The sequence below is a fragment of the Sarcophilus harrisii genome, chromosome 1, assembly GCF_902635505.1.
Source record: "Sarcophilus harrisii chromosome 1, mSarHar1.11, whole genome shotgun sequence".
In the NCBI taxonomy this organism is placed as follows: Eukaryota; Metazoa; Chordata; class Mammalia; order Dasyuromorphia; family Dasyuridae; genus Sarcophilus; species Sarcophilus harrisii.
The window spans coordinates 598,017,252-598,035,415 of record NC_045426.1 but is presented as its reverse complement, the minus strand read 5'-3'; the positions used below and the strand labels follow the sequence as shown (position 1 = coordinate 598,035,415).

The 18,164-nt window shown below is 35.5% G+C and overlaps 1 protein-coding gene across 2 annotated transcripts in view; it reads left to right on the top strand.

The window, feature by feature from the left end:
- Positions 1-3,915: 3,915 nt before the first annotated feature.
- Positions 3,916-18,164, top strand: part of CSMD3 (CUB and Sushi multiple domains 3) — a 1,575,929-nt gene continuing 1,561,680 nt past the window's right edge. Inside the window, exon 1 of one of the 2 annotated variants that reach the window (XM_031954893.1) lies at positions 3,916-4,518. In XM_031954893.1, the coding sequence (XP_031810753.1) occupies positions 4,341-4,518 (178 nt within the window). In that variant the 5' untranslated portion in view covers positions 3,916-4,340. The remainder of the gene's footprint in view (positions 4,519-18,164) is intronic. The other variant, XM_031954946.1, reaches the window with a different exon arrangement.

Sequence of the window (18,164 nt, the reverse complement as noted above, 5' to 3'; positions counted from 1 at the left end):
GTAAACAACACAATCATTGTACCTTAGTGTTTACTCTGTAAAGATATATTCTTTTTCTTAAAATAAAAAATCTATCTGCTTTTAAAATTGATCTAAGGAGTTTTTCTTCACATTGTGCTCATTTTCTTTACTTTCTTTTACTCAAATTGTTGTGCTACTATTTCTGAATGATGATGAGACAAAAAAAAAATTGGAAACACATTAGCCAGGTTTTGGAAGGGGTAAAATACCTGCATTGCCCACTATTGTTTTGTTTTTAGGTGTGCTGGTGGCTTAGGGTACACCATCTAGAACTTTCAATTTTAAATATTAATCTATTTTAAACTAAACTGAAAAACTCTTGACAATATGTCATCATCATGGTTGACTTAAGAATCCTTGCCAAGTCATTTTCATCCTTGAACTATATGCAAAAGATCAATAGACTGTAGTGTGCCAGAAAGAAAAGAGGGGAAGAGAGGAACAGACAGATGGACAAACACAGAAATAGACAGAAGGACATAGAAACAGACAAAGAAAGCAAGAGAAAGACGGACAAAATAGGCATAAAGAAAAATAAAGACACAGAGACAAAAGAGACAGACAGAGACAGAGACAGCGACAGGTGAGAGAGAGAGAGAGAGACAGAGAGAGAGAGAGAAACTTAAGGGGAAAGGCAAGAAGGAAGGAAGGAAAGAAGGAAGGAATTAAGGAAGGACGGAAGGAAGGACAGAAGGAAGAAGGAAAGAAGGAAGGAAGAAATGAAGCAAGGAAGGAGGAAAGATGGAATTTTGCTGAGATGTATGTGTAGGCTATACTCATAACCCCTTATTTAAACTTTTTTCTATAAGGTCATGAGATAAAATTATAATTTGCATTATTTCACTATTTCTATTATCAGTAACATAGAAAACATTTACTGGTATTCCCCATTACTTTCTTTCAATTGTATATTTCCCCACACAATTCTAGATATCAATTTGTCGCCCTTGGGAGATAACATTCATCCAGAAATCTTTTTTCCTAGTTGGTGTTACATATTTCTAGAATGACTTCTGAGATCTTTTCAGCAGAGTAGAATCTTTAGCATGATAGACAGAGTGTGAGCCAGCAGTTAGCACATAGGATGAAATGTCATCACTCCTGGGGTTTTCTTCTTAGCCCTGTTGGTGACCTTGTATGTGACACTACATCTCACCATGCCTTAATTTTCCCATCTGTAAAACATGAAGAAAGCATCATTAACTGTTCTGACAGCAGGGGTGTTAGGTAAAGGGGGAAACTGTGAAGTATTTATCACTCTAGAAATTATTTGGAAAGTCTAATGATTTCTGGAAAATCTTAATGACATTTTCATTGAAGATATAGGCAGCAACATTTAAAGAAAGCATATAGATAAATGAAATAGATAATGAAGAAACAGTGCTGTGTCAGAAAAACTCTTCCTGAGTTTGGCCTCAGTTTGTCACTAGCTGTATGACACTAGGCAAGTCACTTAGCCCTGTTTCCTTCAGTTTCTTCATCTGTAAAGTGACTTGGAGAAGGAAACAGCAAACTACTCCAATATCTTTTCCAAGAAAACCCCAAATGGTTTTATGAAGACACAGTCAAAACTGAAAAACCAGTCAACAATAATAAATGTAGTCTCATTTTAAAAATATAAATAAAGAGGCTCTTAGCTGTTTTTATACACCTTTGGTAATCTGCTGAAGTCTATGAAGTATTTCTCAGAGGGGAAAAATGTGTTTAGCCTACTCTCATAATGAAGGAAATGCCACATTTCAGTTAGAAGTTAATAAAAATAAAGATATATACATATATATATATATATATATATATATTTCTCATCCAACTTTTCAGACCTCATGAAATTTATCTTTGGACACCTTTAGATTTCTGGACTGCAGGTAAATAAGAGAGGCTAGGGGAGTGGTTTTGCCATTACTTGGAATATCTTTAATTTTTGTGGCAAGTTAATGTTTTCTCTCTTACCATTTGGTCTATAAATTTAAGCTTTAAAATGTGAAATTTAAAAAGCAAGAGAAAAAATTCAGGAGCTCATTTTCTTTTTATTAAACTCTTCAGTAATATGACTGACCTCTTCATCTCATGGTGAAGATGACTCTCTGGAACTTTTTCATTAGGTTTAAGTACCTGTTTGAATTTTACTTTTTTTTTTTTTTTTTTTTTTTTGACCTCAAGAACAGCAACCCACGTTTACATCTGCTGAAATCAATTCCTTACTCTCTGCTGAGGTTCCTTAGTGCCTAATGACGTTTTCAGTGTTGACTCTCCCTATCTCATTCGGTCCCAACCTTGTGATCCTGGTAAATCTGCATACGCAGACAGTAAAATAGAATATTGATGGCAAGAAACAAACACTCCCAATAATCCCTGAAGGTGTCTGAATGTGTTTAATGAGGTCATTTAGTAGTATCCTGCTTCTGCTGCTGCTACTGCTGCCTGAAATGGGGGTGGTAGAGAGAGCAAGGAAGAGCCATCTCTGCCCCAAATATGTGTGGTTATTGCACATAAACTGCACAAACACGCTTACAAACACATTCACAGGCATAAAAATTTACACTTTCTTCTTTTTCTAGAAATAATCTCTCTCTCTCTCTCTCTCTCTCTCTCTCTCTCTCTCTCTCTCTCTCTCTCGCCCTCTCTTTTCTCCCCGTCTCCCTCTCCCCACCGCTTCCACCCTCCTTCTCTGCATCACACAATACAAATACTGGAAAGGCATAATACCTTCCCTATTACCCGCAATATCGAATCAAGCACGCTCTTTCTACACATACACACAGACCTCTTTGTATCATGCCTAGTTATAATATACACAGTGTGCATCTCTTGCAGAACAAGTCCCTCCAGACTCTATCCCCTATTACCCTCTTAGCAATCAACCTCATACAGAGCCCAGGCACACGAGCTGTTGGGAGTCTCAGAAAGTATGGGACAGGAACATAGTAATTAAGGACAATGCCCGTAATCCACAAACTCTCCAAGAACGACCCCTCCTTTGCTATACACCTTCTGTAACCCCCAAGCACATGCTTCATCATTCGAATCGCGGCAGAAGCTAATGCATTTACCTATTCCAGGCAAAGGAACTGCAGTTCTCTTCACCTCCCCCTAGTAGATGAGAATTCCCATAAAGGTCTGTCGCTCCCTAGCCTACTGTAAGGTGCAGCCTCATTGTTGGGAAAGTGGCGGTGGCTTTCAGAAACATACTTAGGCACTGACATAGTAGAGCAAAAATTCCACTCCCAGGGTCGATGCTACCCTACAGTATTAAGGGGGAAGGAAAGAAAATGGGGTTCCACTTAGAAATAGAATTGAATCGATGGTCTCGCAGGATCCAGTAGATGGCGCAAGAGCTCTTCCCTTTCGGGGCGTTAACCCTTAGGTCTGAGCTATGAAGCAGCTGAATCTAGATGCATAGATGCATACATTTTTCGTTTTGAAAGAATTTCCCTTAATTTACATATTTGAGAGTACTTCAGAATTGATACAAATGAGATGGCTCTCTCTTACTATCTCAAATTATTCTTTAATTGAAGCACACTATAGGGGATAAAAAATTATGTGAAGGGGCAAGTATTTGATAAAATGACTCCCCCCCGCCCCCCCTGCCCATCCTGTGATGAAATTGGGCCACATGTAAGAATATGGGTGTATGGGTAAACATATACCTATCTAATGCATATAAGGCTTTGTTCAAAGGCAGTCTTTTGTAATCTCTATTTCTAATCAATTCAAAGAATAATGAATGCAAGCAGTCTTCCTTAAATATACTGCCAGTGGAATAGTGGCATAGGCTATATTAACGATGGGGGCATCGAAATATAGAAATAGACATAGAGGACCCTATGCATTTTGAGGACATTTTCTCAAAGATCAAACTGATACCTGTAATAAAGTATTTCTTTAATCCTTTCTAGCATTAGCTTCTAGATTTTCTATCAGGCTGCAATAGAAATCGCATTATTTCTTGGGCTGTTTTTACAGACAGAATTGATCTTCTCTGGAAGAAAAAAAAAAAGCCCCTTAATATCAAATATTGTTTGGAGTTTATTAGAGAGCGTCGCTGGTCTTCAAGATGCTCTCTGTTGGTTTCTGGCAGTTGCTATAACAAGTGAGAATTGTGGTAGATTTGGGTTGAGGGGAAAAATGCATAAGAAAAGACAAAATCCAGAGTAGCTGAGACTCTGTGCCCCCGTTGGAGAGATGGTTGAGTCCTCGTCAAGGTTGCTGTGGTATCCCAGAAACACCATTCACTCTGAGCTGTGACCGCGCACCAACAACAGCAACAACTCTACTGCGCCTGGCCAAGGAATAGGAATTAGGAGCTCACGAATAATATGAAAGGGATCTGCAAAGGGGAAATCCGTGCAGAGGAATCAAAATCGGGGGACTTTGGGAAAAAAGGATGTATTAAATGCGGCCGACTTGACTTCATTCTGGTGAAGAAAATGGGGATTAAAAGTGGATTTACGTTTTGGAACCTCGTCTTTTTATTGATGATTTCATGTGTGAAAGGTAGGTTTGATTTCAGGGGTCTCCTCTTTTGATCTGAGGTGTTCTGAGTTGTCGCCTGGAAATAGGTCTGCATATTACTTTGCCGTTCGGACTAATAATGATGATGATAATAATGGTGATACTAGCAATAAAAATAATAAAGAACGGGTTGATTCACGGCTCTATTCTCAGATAGGAAATGCATTTGCTTGCCAGGCTTGGCGTTCAATGCAGTGATTGAGCCCGAGCTCAATAAATATTCTTGCAGTATGCTCAAACGAATACGTGAGTTGATTCGTATAGCTTCTAACTAGTGGATATTCAAGCACAATTCGACTGCAAGACTTTTTTTTAGGGAGGAAGACTACCTTTTTTTTTTTTTTTTTTTTTCTAGTCATATAGGTGGATATTCTAACCCTGGTAGAATATTGGTACTAAAGACACTACTGTAATTCCTGTAACCCGTTCAGTGGGGAAAGTTAGGGGAGGTGCACTGCATGTACACTATATGTTCTAAAAGGCATTAGGGAGCTATGACTCACAACTCAGGAAGATTTCTCCTAGTGGGAGAGGTAGGTAGGTAAGAAGGTAGGTAGGTAGGTAGGTAGGTAGATAGATAGATAGATAGATAGATAGATAAATGTATTTGCATGCATCTGTGCATTCTTATATATGTCTGTCTCTATGGATGAATGGAAGGGTGTAGAAAAGCTGCACTGGGACCTTGCACAAGGGTTGGGCAAAGATTAATCTTTTAAAAGCATGAAATGCCTTGGAGTGCAGAGATGGATCCTTTGACAAAGAATAAAGGTAAAAAGTCATTATCTAAAGACCAAAATAAATAAATAAATGAAAGACCTCCAGAAAGTCTGCTGTTCAGACAGGTAGAAGTGAATGTCACATGTACATGGGGAGGTGGAAATGTAAAATGTCATGTAAAGCAGCAGAGATGCAGGGAACATTGGGGAGCATGGGAAAGGGATTTCCATGAAATAGGCAGGAGAGGAAAAGAGCCCCAAAGCCTCATTCTACAACTTCACACGCACCCTGCTATCTATTAATTGCTGTAAGAAATACTCTTGAGGTGTTTATGACTAATGATGAATTTTGGATAGATTGACTCCTCCTCCTCCTCCTCTCTCTTCACCTCATCCGTATCCTCCTTCTCTTCCTCCTCCTCCACAGGGCAGCTCGAATAGACACTTTTGATCTCAGGTTTTGTATATGTTGATGGGGGGGGGGGGGGTTGGACACAGTTTTAAATCTCGGTTTTTGCATAGGCACACAGAGGTTGTCAACACAAACTGCATGTTTCTTCCGTTTTAAAGGGGGTGACTCTCTGAACTGCAATCTGGCTCCGTCTTTATGAAACAGTTTATTGTACAGCTTGCAGCTGGTTGTCTTCACACAGAAAGCAGTGCATTTGCATTCCGTGGAAATAATAATTCATTTTTCAAGGGACTGGGAGGGCTACGTTGAGATATTTTATCTTGACATTATGTTCAATAGATAATACAATTAGGTGTTTTTTTTTTTTTTTTAACATTCTTAATGCAACGGAGCTTTTTCTGTCCGTATGTGCAAGCAAAATGTTAATTCTCAGCTTGCATTAAAGCATATTTTGTCAAGAATCTTTCTTTCAGATCCAAGCCAAAACATAGAGAACAGCCTCATCTCTTTAGAAGTCTACTTTTCTACATAAAACATGTTTCTAGTTGTACCGGACCGTGTTACAGTTATCTGCTCGACATATTAGAATCTTAGTATTAATGTGCAGTTTGCCTGCCATAAGACTACTTTAATAGATGGCTCAGAAGCTCCTTAGGAGACGGGTGTTTTCTAAGTAGGAGTCGCGTGGAGGCAGCATCCTATAGCATTAAAGAACTAGAGTGCCTCTCCTTGGGAAAAGATGACCACGGGTTAACTGCAAGTTTTGTGGTACCTGTTGAGTGAAAAACATTTTGGGGGCGGAAGAATGGGGAGGTGGGGCGGGGGAGTATCGGAGCGGGAAGCGCAGGCAAGCCTGACAGGATACCAAGCTGCGCTGACTGCAATTATAGTATTGTAACCCGCACTTACCGTATGTTCTGAATGAGGCGCGCCAGAAAATTGAATGAAGTGTTAATTTTCTGTAAATGACATGAACAATCTGACCCTTCCTGACTCTAGAAATTTTATGGATTTTTTTTTTTTTTTTGAGGGTGGAGTGGTTTGTTTTTAGACGAGATAAGCTCCAGTCTATTTTCATTAAAAACATCCTATTCCATTCTTAAAGGGGCTTTGGATTGTATAGAGTTACTCTGTCCTTTGCTCCCTTCTAGAAAGGATGTTCTATTGTTCACTGAAGGTATTTTTTAAATACTCTGTTTTCGGTAATAGAGATCACTTTCAAGGCCACTTGCAGTTTTATCTGCCTCGAAAATAGCCCTCGGATTTATACATTTATTTATTTTTTCTTTTTAAGAAAGTGTCTATGTGCTTCAGTTCCTTTTCCTTAGTGACAAACTCTTAAGGTACTTTCAAGGCCCTGATGATTTTTTTTTTAAGGCCCTGATGATTTTTTCTGCTTTCTTTGGGGGGAAGGGGAGAGGAGGGGGATTGTTTTCAAGGATTTCCCTTGCTAGTCTTGAAACCTAGAATACCAGATTGGATTGAGCCTTACTTTTCCTGTGTGTGTGTGTGTGTGTGTGTGTGTGTGTGAATTCAGCTAGACCATTTCCATTTGGCCTTAGGCCTATAGACAGGCTATTGAAGGCACTCTTATCTTCCCTGTATATTTTCATGTACAATCAACTTCTAAAATCTAAAAACCCTCCTAAGAGCTGAAAGAAAAGCACCTGACATTTGAAAAACAAGCTTCCCAGTAATTTCTTAGCTGCACAATTTTATATTCTCAAATGTACACTACACATACATATCAGAGACATGCAAAACACCATCACCTGCAAGGTAGAATTGTGATCAATATCAATCCTACTGGGGAAAGATTAAAATGAGCAGACACTAAAATAAAGTGTGACTCTTATAAGAGTGTACATAGAATTGAATGAATAGATATACATATATTCTACATATTTGTACATGTATTTGTATGATTTTAATAGGTTTATGATGTGTTTTACTGAACTGACAACCAGGTCTTACTCCTTGAACATTTAACCAGGGGACTGAAGGAAGGGGTGGGGGTGTGGAGAGGAATCATGGGAGAAGAAGGAGATATTTGGACTCAGCAAACCCTTTGAGCCACTGCTGCCCAAGGAGGCTGCAGCGTATCTGTCTCATCTAGAAAAGAGCTGTGCTTCTATCTTAGAGGCACCACTATCTACATTTGATATCGCTCTCTCTCTCTCTCTCTCTCTCTCTCTCTCTCTCTCTCTCTCTCTCTCTCTCTCTCTCTCTATATATATATATACACACACACACACACACACACACACACACACAAAGAGGTTGCTTTCCCACGCTCCTCCCTTGGGATATGAACGAAAAGAAAGTGTCGCTGAGCTGGGAAAGATACAAACAATCCGAGTATAGTGGGAGGTGAGAAGAAAAAAAATGTCTCCCTCCTTTCCCGTCTTAGCTCCATTTCCCCAGCTGAGTGGCTGGTTAGCGCACACGCCCCAGGCTTCGCTGAGTCCGAGGGTGTCTCTGTTGCTCAGACCATGCTGCCTGAAGTGTGCACACTGCTCTCTTGAACTGCAAGGCTATGACATTCTTGGGAACCCAGGCCACCAGCAGCCAGGGACATACTACAACTCCTCACCCCTTATCCTAACTCTCCAATCTCTCCTTATCAAATCGGAAAGGGAGAGGTAGGGGTGAGGGGGCGATTCTGAAGTGCTCCAAGCCACTGCAGTCATTAGCACATCTTTACAAATCACCACAGTTATCTCTTCCCAGGGAGTTCCTCTTGGGGCTGGTGTAGTGGCCGCCCGCTCTCAGAGACCCAGGCTTGCACGTGCACGCACACTGGCGCACCACGACTTCTAGTCAAATTGGTGAATAGAAAGATTTAGATTTTTGAGTACAAGGTCCCAAGTTCGAATTCTTCCCCTGCTGGTCTCCACGCATGATCTTGTACAAGTTACCTAACCCTCTAAATTTCATTTTTCCATTTTGTATAACGACAGCTTAAATACAATGCCTTTGAGATCTTTTCCAGTTCTAGATATGTGATTGATTGAACGAATGGGGTTAGAGCTGAAAAGTGCTTTAGAAGGAATTTAGTCTTAACAGCCTCATTTTATAGATGAGGAAATTGAGACTCAGAAAGGTTAACTAACCTGTCCTTAATCATATAATAAGGAAATGTTAGAAGTAGGAGTGGAACTCACTATCCCTGATTCCGTGTACAATCAGTGCACTTCTTTACGACACATCACTGCAGGTAAAGGGGAACAGAAAAATATATGTATTCACAAAGAAGCATGAATGTATACACTTATTCACACATATACATGCATGTGCATGCTTAAAATTGATATCCCGATTTGGACACTAACATGGGTCTGTGCTAACATGGTCATTACATGTTGGAAACTAGGATTCGGCTTCATTGTTCCTCCAGGCTTAAGAAAAATATGTGTATTGCATCATTTTTTTTTTAAATTTTCTCCTAGGACATATATACATTTATTCCCAAAGCATCTCTGTCTGAACTTTTAATCGATTGACTCTAGGGTTAAACTGATGGAGGACACCGCCTCTGCTGATGTCTCTGTAGGGGAGCGGAGGTTAGGATGAATTGACACTGAGGAAGCCTCTGAAAGAAGCAAGTGTGTGCATGTGTGCGCCCCTGAGGCGGAAGCGGTTAGGCGGGTAACAGTAGGTTAATGTTTCTCTGAAGTCCAGATGGTCACTGTTACTGCTGCCGCTGCTGCCACAATATCTAGTGAAGGCTTTTAGAAAGAGAAGGACCGTCCTCAGAACTCTCAGCATCTTCTCACCCAGACAGCCTTCCCCCCCCCCCCCCCCCCCCCCCCCCATGTACACCGTTATAACCACGGGATGCTCTAGAACTTTGGAAACGCATCTAGGTAGTGAGAGAGAAAACAGTTAACTGGGGGAAAGGAGTGAGACAGAAGCCTTGGACCATCTCTTTTAACTAGAAATGGGAAAGTAGAATGTCCCTATTGAATATATTAAGATCCTTCTGGGGAAGATGAGGAGAAAATCAAACATCAGACTGTGTTCTAAAGCTCCTGGAGAGGCGCTCTCCAGGAGAGTAGCAGCTGCTGTCTGAAAGTGATACCCTCACTGGGATTGCAGCGAATTACAGAATAATAACAAAGCACAACTATTCAAATGTAATAACAATAATAATTACATCCTTTCCCTCATTATTATTAGAGGTGAGATTTTTTTTTCCATAAGTAATATTTCCTTGGAGGGGAGGGATACTTTTGTGGTTGGCAGATCTTTCCCAAGTATCAAGTTGTGAAAATAAGTTTGTGGAAAAGTTGACCTTTATTAACTAGTGGCTGATACTCCCAGTGCTAGTGCTTTAGCAGTGGGACAGATGGAGATTTCTGTCTATTAATCTACCATTATGAGTGGACTATTTTTTAGAACTCATTTTCCTGAAATTGTGAATTCCTTAATGAAAATAACAGCAACCTTTGCAAAAATACCTGAACAGAAATATTGGACAGTAATTTCAGTATCCTATCATTATACTTTCAATAATGAGAACCAAAAAAAAAAAAAAAAAAAACTCAAGTATTAAGGAGATGGAAAAGAACAATGTTTTGGGGAATCAATAAATTAAGATTGCCATACATGTATATGTATATGTATGCATAGCTCAAGCTCAATATACACATAGAAATATATCACACACATACACACATATGTCCCCCATGTGTCAATAAAGTTGTTGTTTTGTTTTACCAAACTGTGCCTGTGGGTTTGCAGTATGTTTGCATTTTCACAGTTGTGTTCATTAGTCCAGAATTGAACAATTTCTCTCTTATACAAAATGAGTGTAATTGTGTTGGTAGATACTTTCAAATATCAGAAGTGGCTTGCTTGGCTGATTGTTTATTGGCCTCTCCATAAAGGAAAGCAGAGATATCTGATTTATGTTGTTTTTTTCCCCAAAAATCCTTTATAAAGAAGGTAAGGACATTTGTCAATACTCTTGGCAAGGCACATGTTCTTTTGAAAATTCATTATATTATTAACAAGAAAGTGTCCCCATTCTTTATTTTCAAGCATGCATATGCAATAAGATGAAAATGTCTGGCCTATCAATGAAATTAAAGCATCAGACAATGTCATATATCATTTAAATTATGCTATTTTTTTCTCTGTGTACAATGCTTTTTGATGACCTGAGGCCAGAGATTTTACTAATTAATTGCATTATAGTATTGTTATTCTCTACTTTTATCTAAAACTTTATTAGGTAACCACTAATAATGGATAGTATACTAAATCTCTATCTTTGTGGATTAAATTGGAATAAGATATTTTACACACATGGCCTTATGAATATCTTCTTAACATTTGAAGGAACATTCAAGATCATGTAGTCCACCCAGAGCATGTGAAAAATAAAGGAAATAGGACTCAGGAAATGTTAATCTTGAAGTGATATTGATAAATGATAGTGTTCAATAAGAAAACAAGGAGTTTGAAAAGTTCTGGCTTTGCTCCAGATAATGATCATTTAAAAGGAACTATGTTGTTTAATTTGGAGAAGAGGAAGCTTAGAAGTTAAAGGATAGCTGTCTTCAACTATAAAAATGACTATCATATGGAAAGATTAATCTTATTTAATTTGCTTAGTCCCAGAGGATAGAACTAGTGATAGTAAGTAGAAGTTTCAAAGAAGCAAATTTAGACTTGATGCCAAGGAAAATTCATTAATGCTTGATGCTATCCATAATTAAAAAAGACTTCCTTTGACAGGTAGTATCTCCCTGTCACCACTCCCTCATATGTCTTTAAGAAGATACTAGTTGAACATTTGTTGAGGGAGTTGTAGGGAGATTCCTATTTAGATATTAGCTGGAGTACATGATCTCTGAGGTCCTTTGCATCTCTGTCATTCTGTAAGTGAATTCTTCAATGCCAGAGAAATACTTTAAATCCCAGAAGTTCTGGGTTCACCAAAGAATAATTCTAATTTTTAGTCTATGGAGACTTTCCTATCCCTCTAGAAACTATTAAACTTTACTCTAGGTCCAAACTTCTTTCAGTTATATCAAATTAACTTTACCAACAGATTTTTTAAAAATACTAGTATGAAAAATTTCAGTTAAAAAAGTGGTATATTGAATAATATTCATAATCACCTTTATATAAACTGCCTAACAATGTTTGTTTATTCTATAAAAATGGAAAATAATAGTTTCATTTATTTACTAAGGCAAGAATGACTAAGAATAGATTTTTAATAAAACAGTGAAATGTTTAATTCTCTGAAGTCTATTATAAAAATAAGCCACTGCTGATCTCCAATGAATAAAAATCTCTTTCTTTGATTCCTTATTTTTTCATAATATTGAGATTTCTTACAAAACATTATAAGGATCATATTAGAGAACTGAGATAATTCAGCTAAATACATTTTGTGGTTTTATGCTTCCTTTTTAATTACATGTTACTTTATGCATACTTTATTCATACATATTTTCCAGTTAAATTCTAAGAAATTATATGTCATTTGTTCTTTCTAGTTCAGTGTTATTTTTAATTGTAATGAGTCTACTGGAAAAGTATAAATTTTATATACTTTCTATAAAAATTTTACCATGGGGTCCACAGTCTCATTATATTCTCATCATATAATATCATAAGAATGCAGTAACATATTAAAGGGGATATAATAGTTCAACAAAATATGTTGCTTTAAAATTAAATTCAATTTCAATTAAGCATTAATACTTTTTAGAACCCCTGTAAGACATTTCATTGAAGATTTCAAAGTGAACATAGAGGAATGTATTTAATGGAAAGGAACTGTAGTAGTTTACAATATAATAAAATGATTGCCAATATACTCACCACTGGGTGAATTTGAAATGAGATAACAATTTTAGAACATAAACTCTTTGAGATCAGAAGCATGTTGTCTTTTATTATATTCTGGTGGAAGTGGGGTATTTATTTGGGGAAAAAAAACATTTAAGACTTCAACACTATAAAATCAACAAAAGGCAAGTACCCAACATTTGAATTTTGCCATTAAAAATAATGCCCCTCGGCATGGGAAACTACAACTGAATACTGATTTTGCAAGACTATTTGTGTAGTCCATGACAGGGACTAGCTTTGAAGTCAAGAAGGCAATGGATTTAGGTCTTTGTTTAGATACATCCCACAAGTCATTTTATTTCTCAGTACTTCAAGAAAATTGGTAAAATGATTATTTGAAGACACTTGCTAGTCTTCATTTGTGGAAGGAATTTCCTGAGAGTTACCTATACTTATGAAATCAGAGCACTAGATTATATAGATTTGCTTAATCGTATGAATATATGTATATGTATAAACATGTTTTTCTATTCCTACATGCATGCAATTGATAGATCAGTGATACAATAGTGATTGATATCTTTTACATTATATATTATTTCATATTAAGAATGAAATCTTTATCCACTAATTTTTTTCTTATATAAAAATCAGATGCCTATCAAAGTTCAAGTTCCCTCTGATACATATTTAACAGAGTTAACAGGGAGAAGAAGCAGCTCTAGAAGTCTTCTATAGCACAGAAAGAAAGGAAGAAAGAAATTTTAAAATTGCCACTAATTTTTAAAGTGAAATACACAGAAGAAAAAAGAGTAAGAGCCAAAAGTCATCATAGTCACATAAGAAAGCTTTATTTTGAATTTATTTAATACTTTAAAAGGAAAACACATCATAAGTTAAGAGGAACTAAAAGTTCCTTCACAATGAAATTTTTTTCCAGTCCTACTTTATATATGAGAATGATCATTTTATTTTTCTGTTAATTTAAAAAAATCAAATAACCAAAATTAGAATAATATAAATTTAACTTGGATGACACCTAAATATCCTTAACCCTAGTTATTTTACTTAATACTCTCAAAATATTAACTGGAAAACTGGTATAGAATTTGTTCAGCACAGATCAGAATCTCAAAGGATGGACAGGCATAGAAGGGTCCTAATCTGCACTATAGAAGAAAATATCCATATAGACCATAGATATAGAGATGGACAGATGATATTACAGAACTATTGCAGTATCAAGAATGCTATCTCTCTAATAAATGTTTACCAGAAAACCAACTTAACTTCCAAAATGACCCAATAGTAGTATATCTAATTTAGTGAGTATACCATTTCATAAGGTTTCAGGAAAAGATAGTCAATACCACTAGAAATCTGAATCTATAATAAGGAAAAGTTTTACTAACGACAATTTTTCCACCATGGAATCTATATATCATAGCTCATATGTGAAAATTGCCCACATGTCCAATAGAAAAATTAATAAGTCCTTCTCAAAATTAAATACAGACTTACATATGCACAATATATTTAGATCAATTGAAAGCTGAAGTATATAAAATTTGCAAAAAACTAATTAATACAAATACTAAATGGAATAAGCAGAATACAATAGAATGCCAGTTAAAAAGTAGTTTGTGACATTTAGTCTTTTCTTCTTCTTTGGGAGAAAAAGCGGAAAAATGCTGACCTAGTTTCCAGCAAACAAGAATTTGATATTTTACTTAAATGGGGTCAGAGCTAATTGCTTTAATGATATTTAGTAGCTTTTATATTATCTTTTACAGTTTGGACAAATATAACTATTTATTTTTCTGTATGTGTATCTTCAATTATATAGTTTACTGAATATAACTTGTACGATTTTTATATCTAGACAAAAAGAACTACTTTTCTACCTTCTTAGACTAGTGATATTTTTAATGGCATTAAAGAACCATCATTTCTTAAAATATTATTCAGCACTATTCCCTAATTTGGGGATAATTAGATAGCACAATAGATCAAGTGCTTGGCATGGAGACAGAAAGGCCTGAGTTCATGTCCATCCTCATCGAATTACTAGCTGTGTCATTTTAGGCAAATCTCTTAAATCTGTTTGTCTCAGTTTCCTCAGATGTAAAATATGCGAGGGAAGGAAACAGCAAAACATTGCAGTGTCTTTTTCAAGAAAACCTCCAAAGAGGTCATGAAGAGTTAGACACAACTGAAACCAACTAGCCAAGAATAGCAATAGTTTTGCTATAAGGCAAGAGTTGTTTTAATTTTTTTTCTGCTATGTGTAGTACCATAGCTTCTTTCTTTACTATCTTTGGGGTACATGCTAACAGAGTTAACACTGGGTTAAAGAGTACATATAGTTTAGTGTGTTAAGGGTTATGTTCCAAATTGCAGAAACTACCATTTAATTAGAAAGAGAATGATTTTCTTTAGAATTCTTAGGCACTTGATGAAAAAACAAGTTTCAAAAAGAGGAAAGTTTTAAGTTGAAAATAGTGAAAAATTTATCCAAGATTTTCAAAGTTATTTAATATATAATCGATGATCTAATCTAATGATCCACAAATAATAATAATAATAATAAAAACCTCATCCCTAGGCATTCTAAATGAATTGCCCAAAGTCTCATAGAGGATTCAAAACAAAGCTGTGATTTGAACTCAGGTCATCTCTCTTTAAATACAATGAGGTTCCTCCTCATCCACCACAGTTCCATGATTCTTCAAATACCCTGTAATACAGATATCATCACATTTATAAATATCACCAATTGGCATGAAAAAACTGAGACTCAGATATGACAAGTGACTTGCCCACAATCCCTTAGATGGTAAATCTCAAAATTATGTTCTCGAATCTAGTTCTCTCTTTATTCCAACTTCAACACTCATAGAATTTTTTGAATTGGAACTGTCTAAAAATAGAGTACTCTGTAATCATTCTAAGGACATGACTAGCCACTGAGGCCACGGGCTATAATATTCACAGAACTAGTGGACTGAATTGGTGTTCACGCTTGACTGAAATATGTAAAAAAAATACTTTCTGTATTTTGCTGTAACAAATAGACTAATAAAAATGATAGAATGTTGAATTCATCCATAGGGCATTCATTTCATGATTACATCTCCATTATATCCTACAAGTTCCTGATGGATAGAATTCATTTTATTGTTATCTTTGTATTTCTAGTACCAACAGAGTGCCTGGTTTATAGTTGAAGTCTGATAAATGCTTGTTAAATTAAAGTGAATTGAATTTTTGCTTAAGTAGAAAGTCTTTATGAGATGATGGGGCTATAACCAATTATTTATCTCCAGGTCAACCTTCTAGTTCTAAAATGAAATGAGTGACTACATGACCAATAGATACATAATCCATGTTCAAGGCCGTTTCTTTTTAGCAATGACCTGCCATTAGGATGTTTTTTATGAACCCACAGCCACTTTCACACCATAAAGAAACAAAGAAATAAGATTTTAATAGTGGGTCCAGTTTGTGAAATTGCAATTGTAATAGCATAAATTATATACCTATATATAAGATTTTTAAGCACTTAGAATAGTGCCAAATACACAATAAATAATTGGTGTCTCTTCCTATCATACACATACATATATAAGCATATATATATATGCTTTTTACTTTACACACACATACACATACATATTTCTATGCATTTATTGTTTCTGTACTTATTTATATCTATATTACCAGTATTTAGCACAGACACGGGCACATGGAAAATATTTCATAAATACTTTTATATTCATATATATATATATATATATATATATATACATGTGAGTACATGTGTATACGAAAGAATGAATGAATTAATTCATGTACATATTTAGGATGCAACTATGGTTTCACTGAGGAAATGAAATCATTAGGGGAAAAAATGCAACATCTTAACCAATTCAAATTTTCAGAAATTTGATAGGAACATTAAGAATTTATGTGCCTTTCCCAGGCTCATGCAACTGGCAGGATAGAATTTGACGCTACGCTTTCATGATTGTTTTGCTTTGACAATATAATAATAAATGTATTTATTTACTTTAAAATCATTTAACTAAATAAGTATTTAATTATTTATAAATCTTTAATAAAAATAAATGTTAACTATTATTTACTTATTAATTATTAGTTAATTATTAATCAGGTTATTAAGTATTTAAATATTTAAAATAAAAGTTCTTTTTTATATATTTTAATTATTTATATTCATTAGTGTAGATATACTTGGGCTGGAGCATAATTTAAAATAATTTCAAAAAGACAGAGTGAGTCACCTATTCAAGGTTCTACAAGTAGTTAATGTGCACAGAATATTTAAGAAAGACTTCTCCCTAACTTTTAGATCACTGTTTTTTCATTCTAAATACTAAAAAAATAAGCCATCCATTCAGAGTAACCTATGGGGCTATTTGTTGTTTGATTTTCATGAGTGTAAGGCACAATGGTTAGCCCATTGAATTGCATAATTTTGGAATTAGAAAAAGGATGAGTTTCTCTCCTGTACCTCCTTTAATTAATGAATGAGGAAATAAAAACTCAGAAGTTAAATGACTTCTCCAAGATTATGGACATACAGGACTTTAATACTGCATATTAAGTCTCAAGATTCTCATGTACACATGTCATATACATTCCTTGTTTATATCATTTTCCATGTTCCCCCTGCTTCACGCATTGACTATTTTGATAGTTGTATCACAAAATCACAGATTTTTTACATTTTCCTAATATGCCCTAACACTTAGAATCTGATGTACAATAGGTTATGTCATGCATTTATATTTATTTAAAAAATCATCAATGGATTTGAAAAAGATAATAATCAATATGTCTTAAAAAAATTGAATCCCAAGAAATGGACAATGACAGAATCAACTCTTTTGACTTTTATACATATGCATTACTTTTTAAAGGATTGTACTGCTCTGTAATTATTTCATATTTTATTGCTTTATGTGTACAGTCTCTTAGAGAAGACTCATAAAAATACAGCTGGCAATTTGCATATCATTTCAGTGCATTTACAGTACTTTATGAACAATATTGGATTTCATCCTATATGAATAAACAACTGAGGAATGCTAATATATCAAGGAATTCTGCTTTGTATACAGTAGAAACTTCTATCAACCTGTTACTAAGGTAAATCAATAACAATTGGCTTCGGGCTCAGCCTTTATAGCTTATAATTTTCAGATGTGAAAATTGAATCCAAATCTTCCTTAATTAAAATTCATTCCTCTGTCTACTATGTATTATGTTGCTTTTTTAAAACCAAAATTTTGCAGAGAACGAAATTGGTGCTCAAATAGAGTTGTAAGTTAGGCAAAGTAACGCAAGAAGAATCTCAACTGGAACTCACACATAATTCTATTTTCCCCATGTTCCTTCCTATTTCTAATGTATCATAGCCTTCTATCATGTTAAACCCACCATGATCAGAAGTGTTTTGCGTATGTGGTAGGTATTGAATTGAATAGATTGTATTGATGTGGAAAAAAATGCAATAGAGAAAGGGACAAATACAAGGTTTAAAGGAGATACAAATGTGTTAAAATAATCAAAAGGAAACTGCATCTTGTAGTCTAAAGAGTTAATTGTAAAAATAAAGCACTGATTATATAAAGAAAATGGCACATGGGTATTGAAAAACGTTA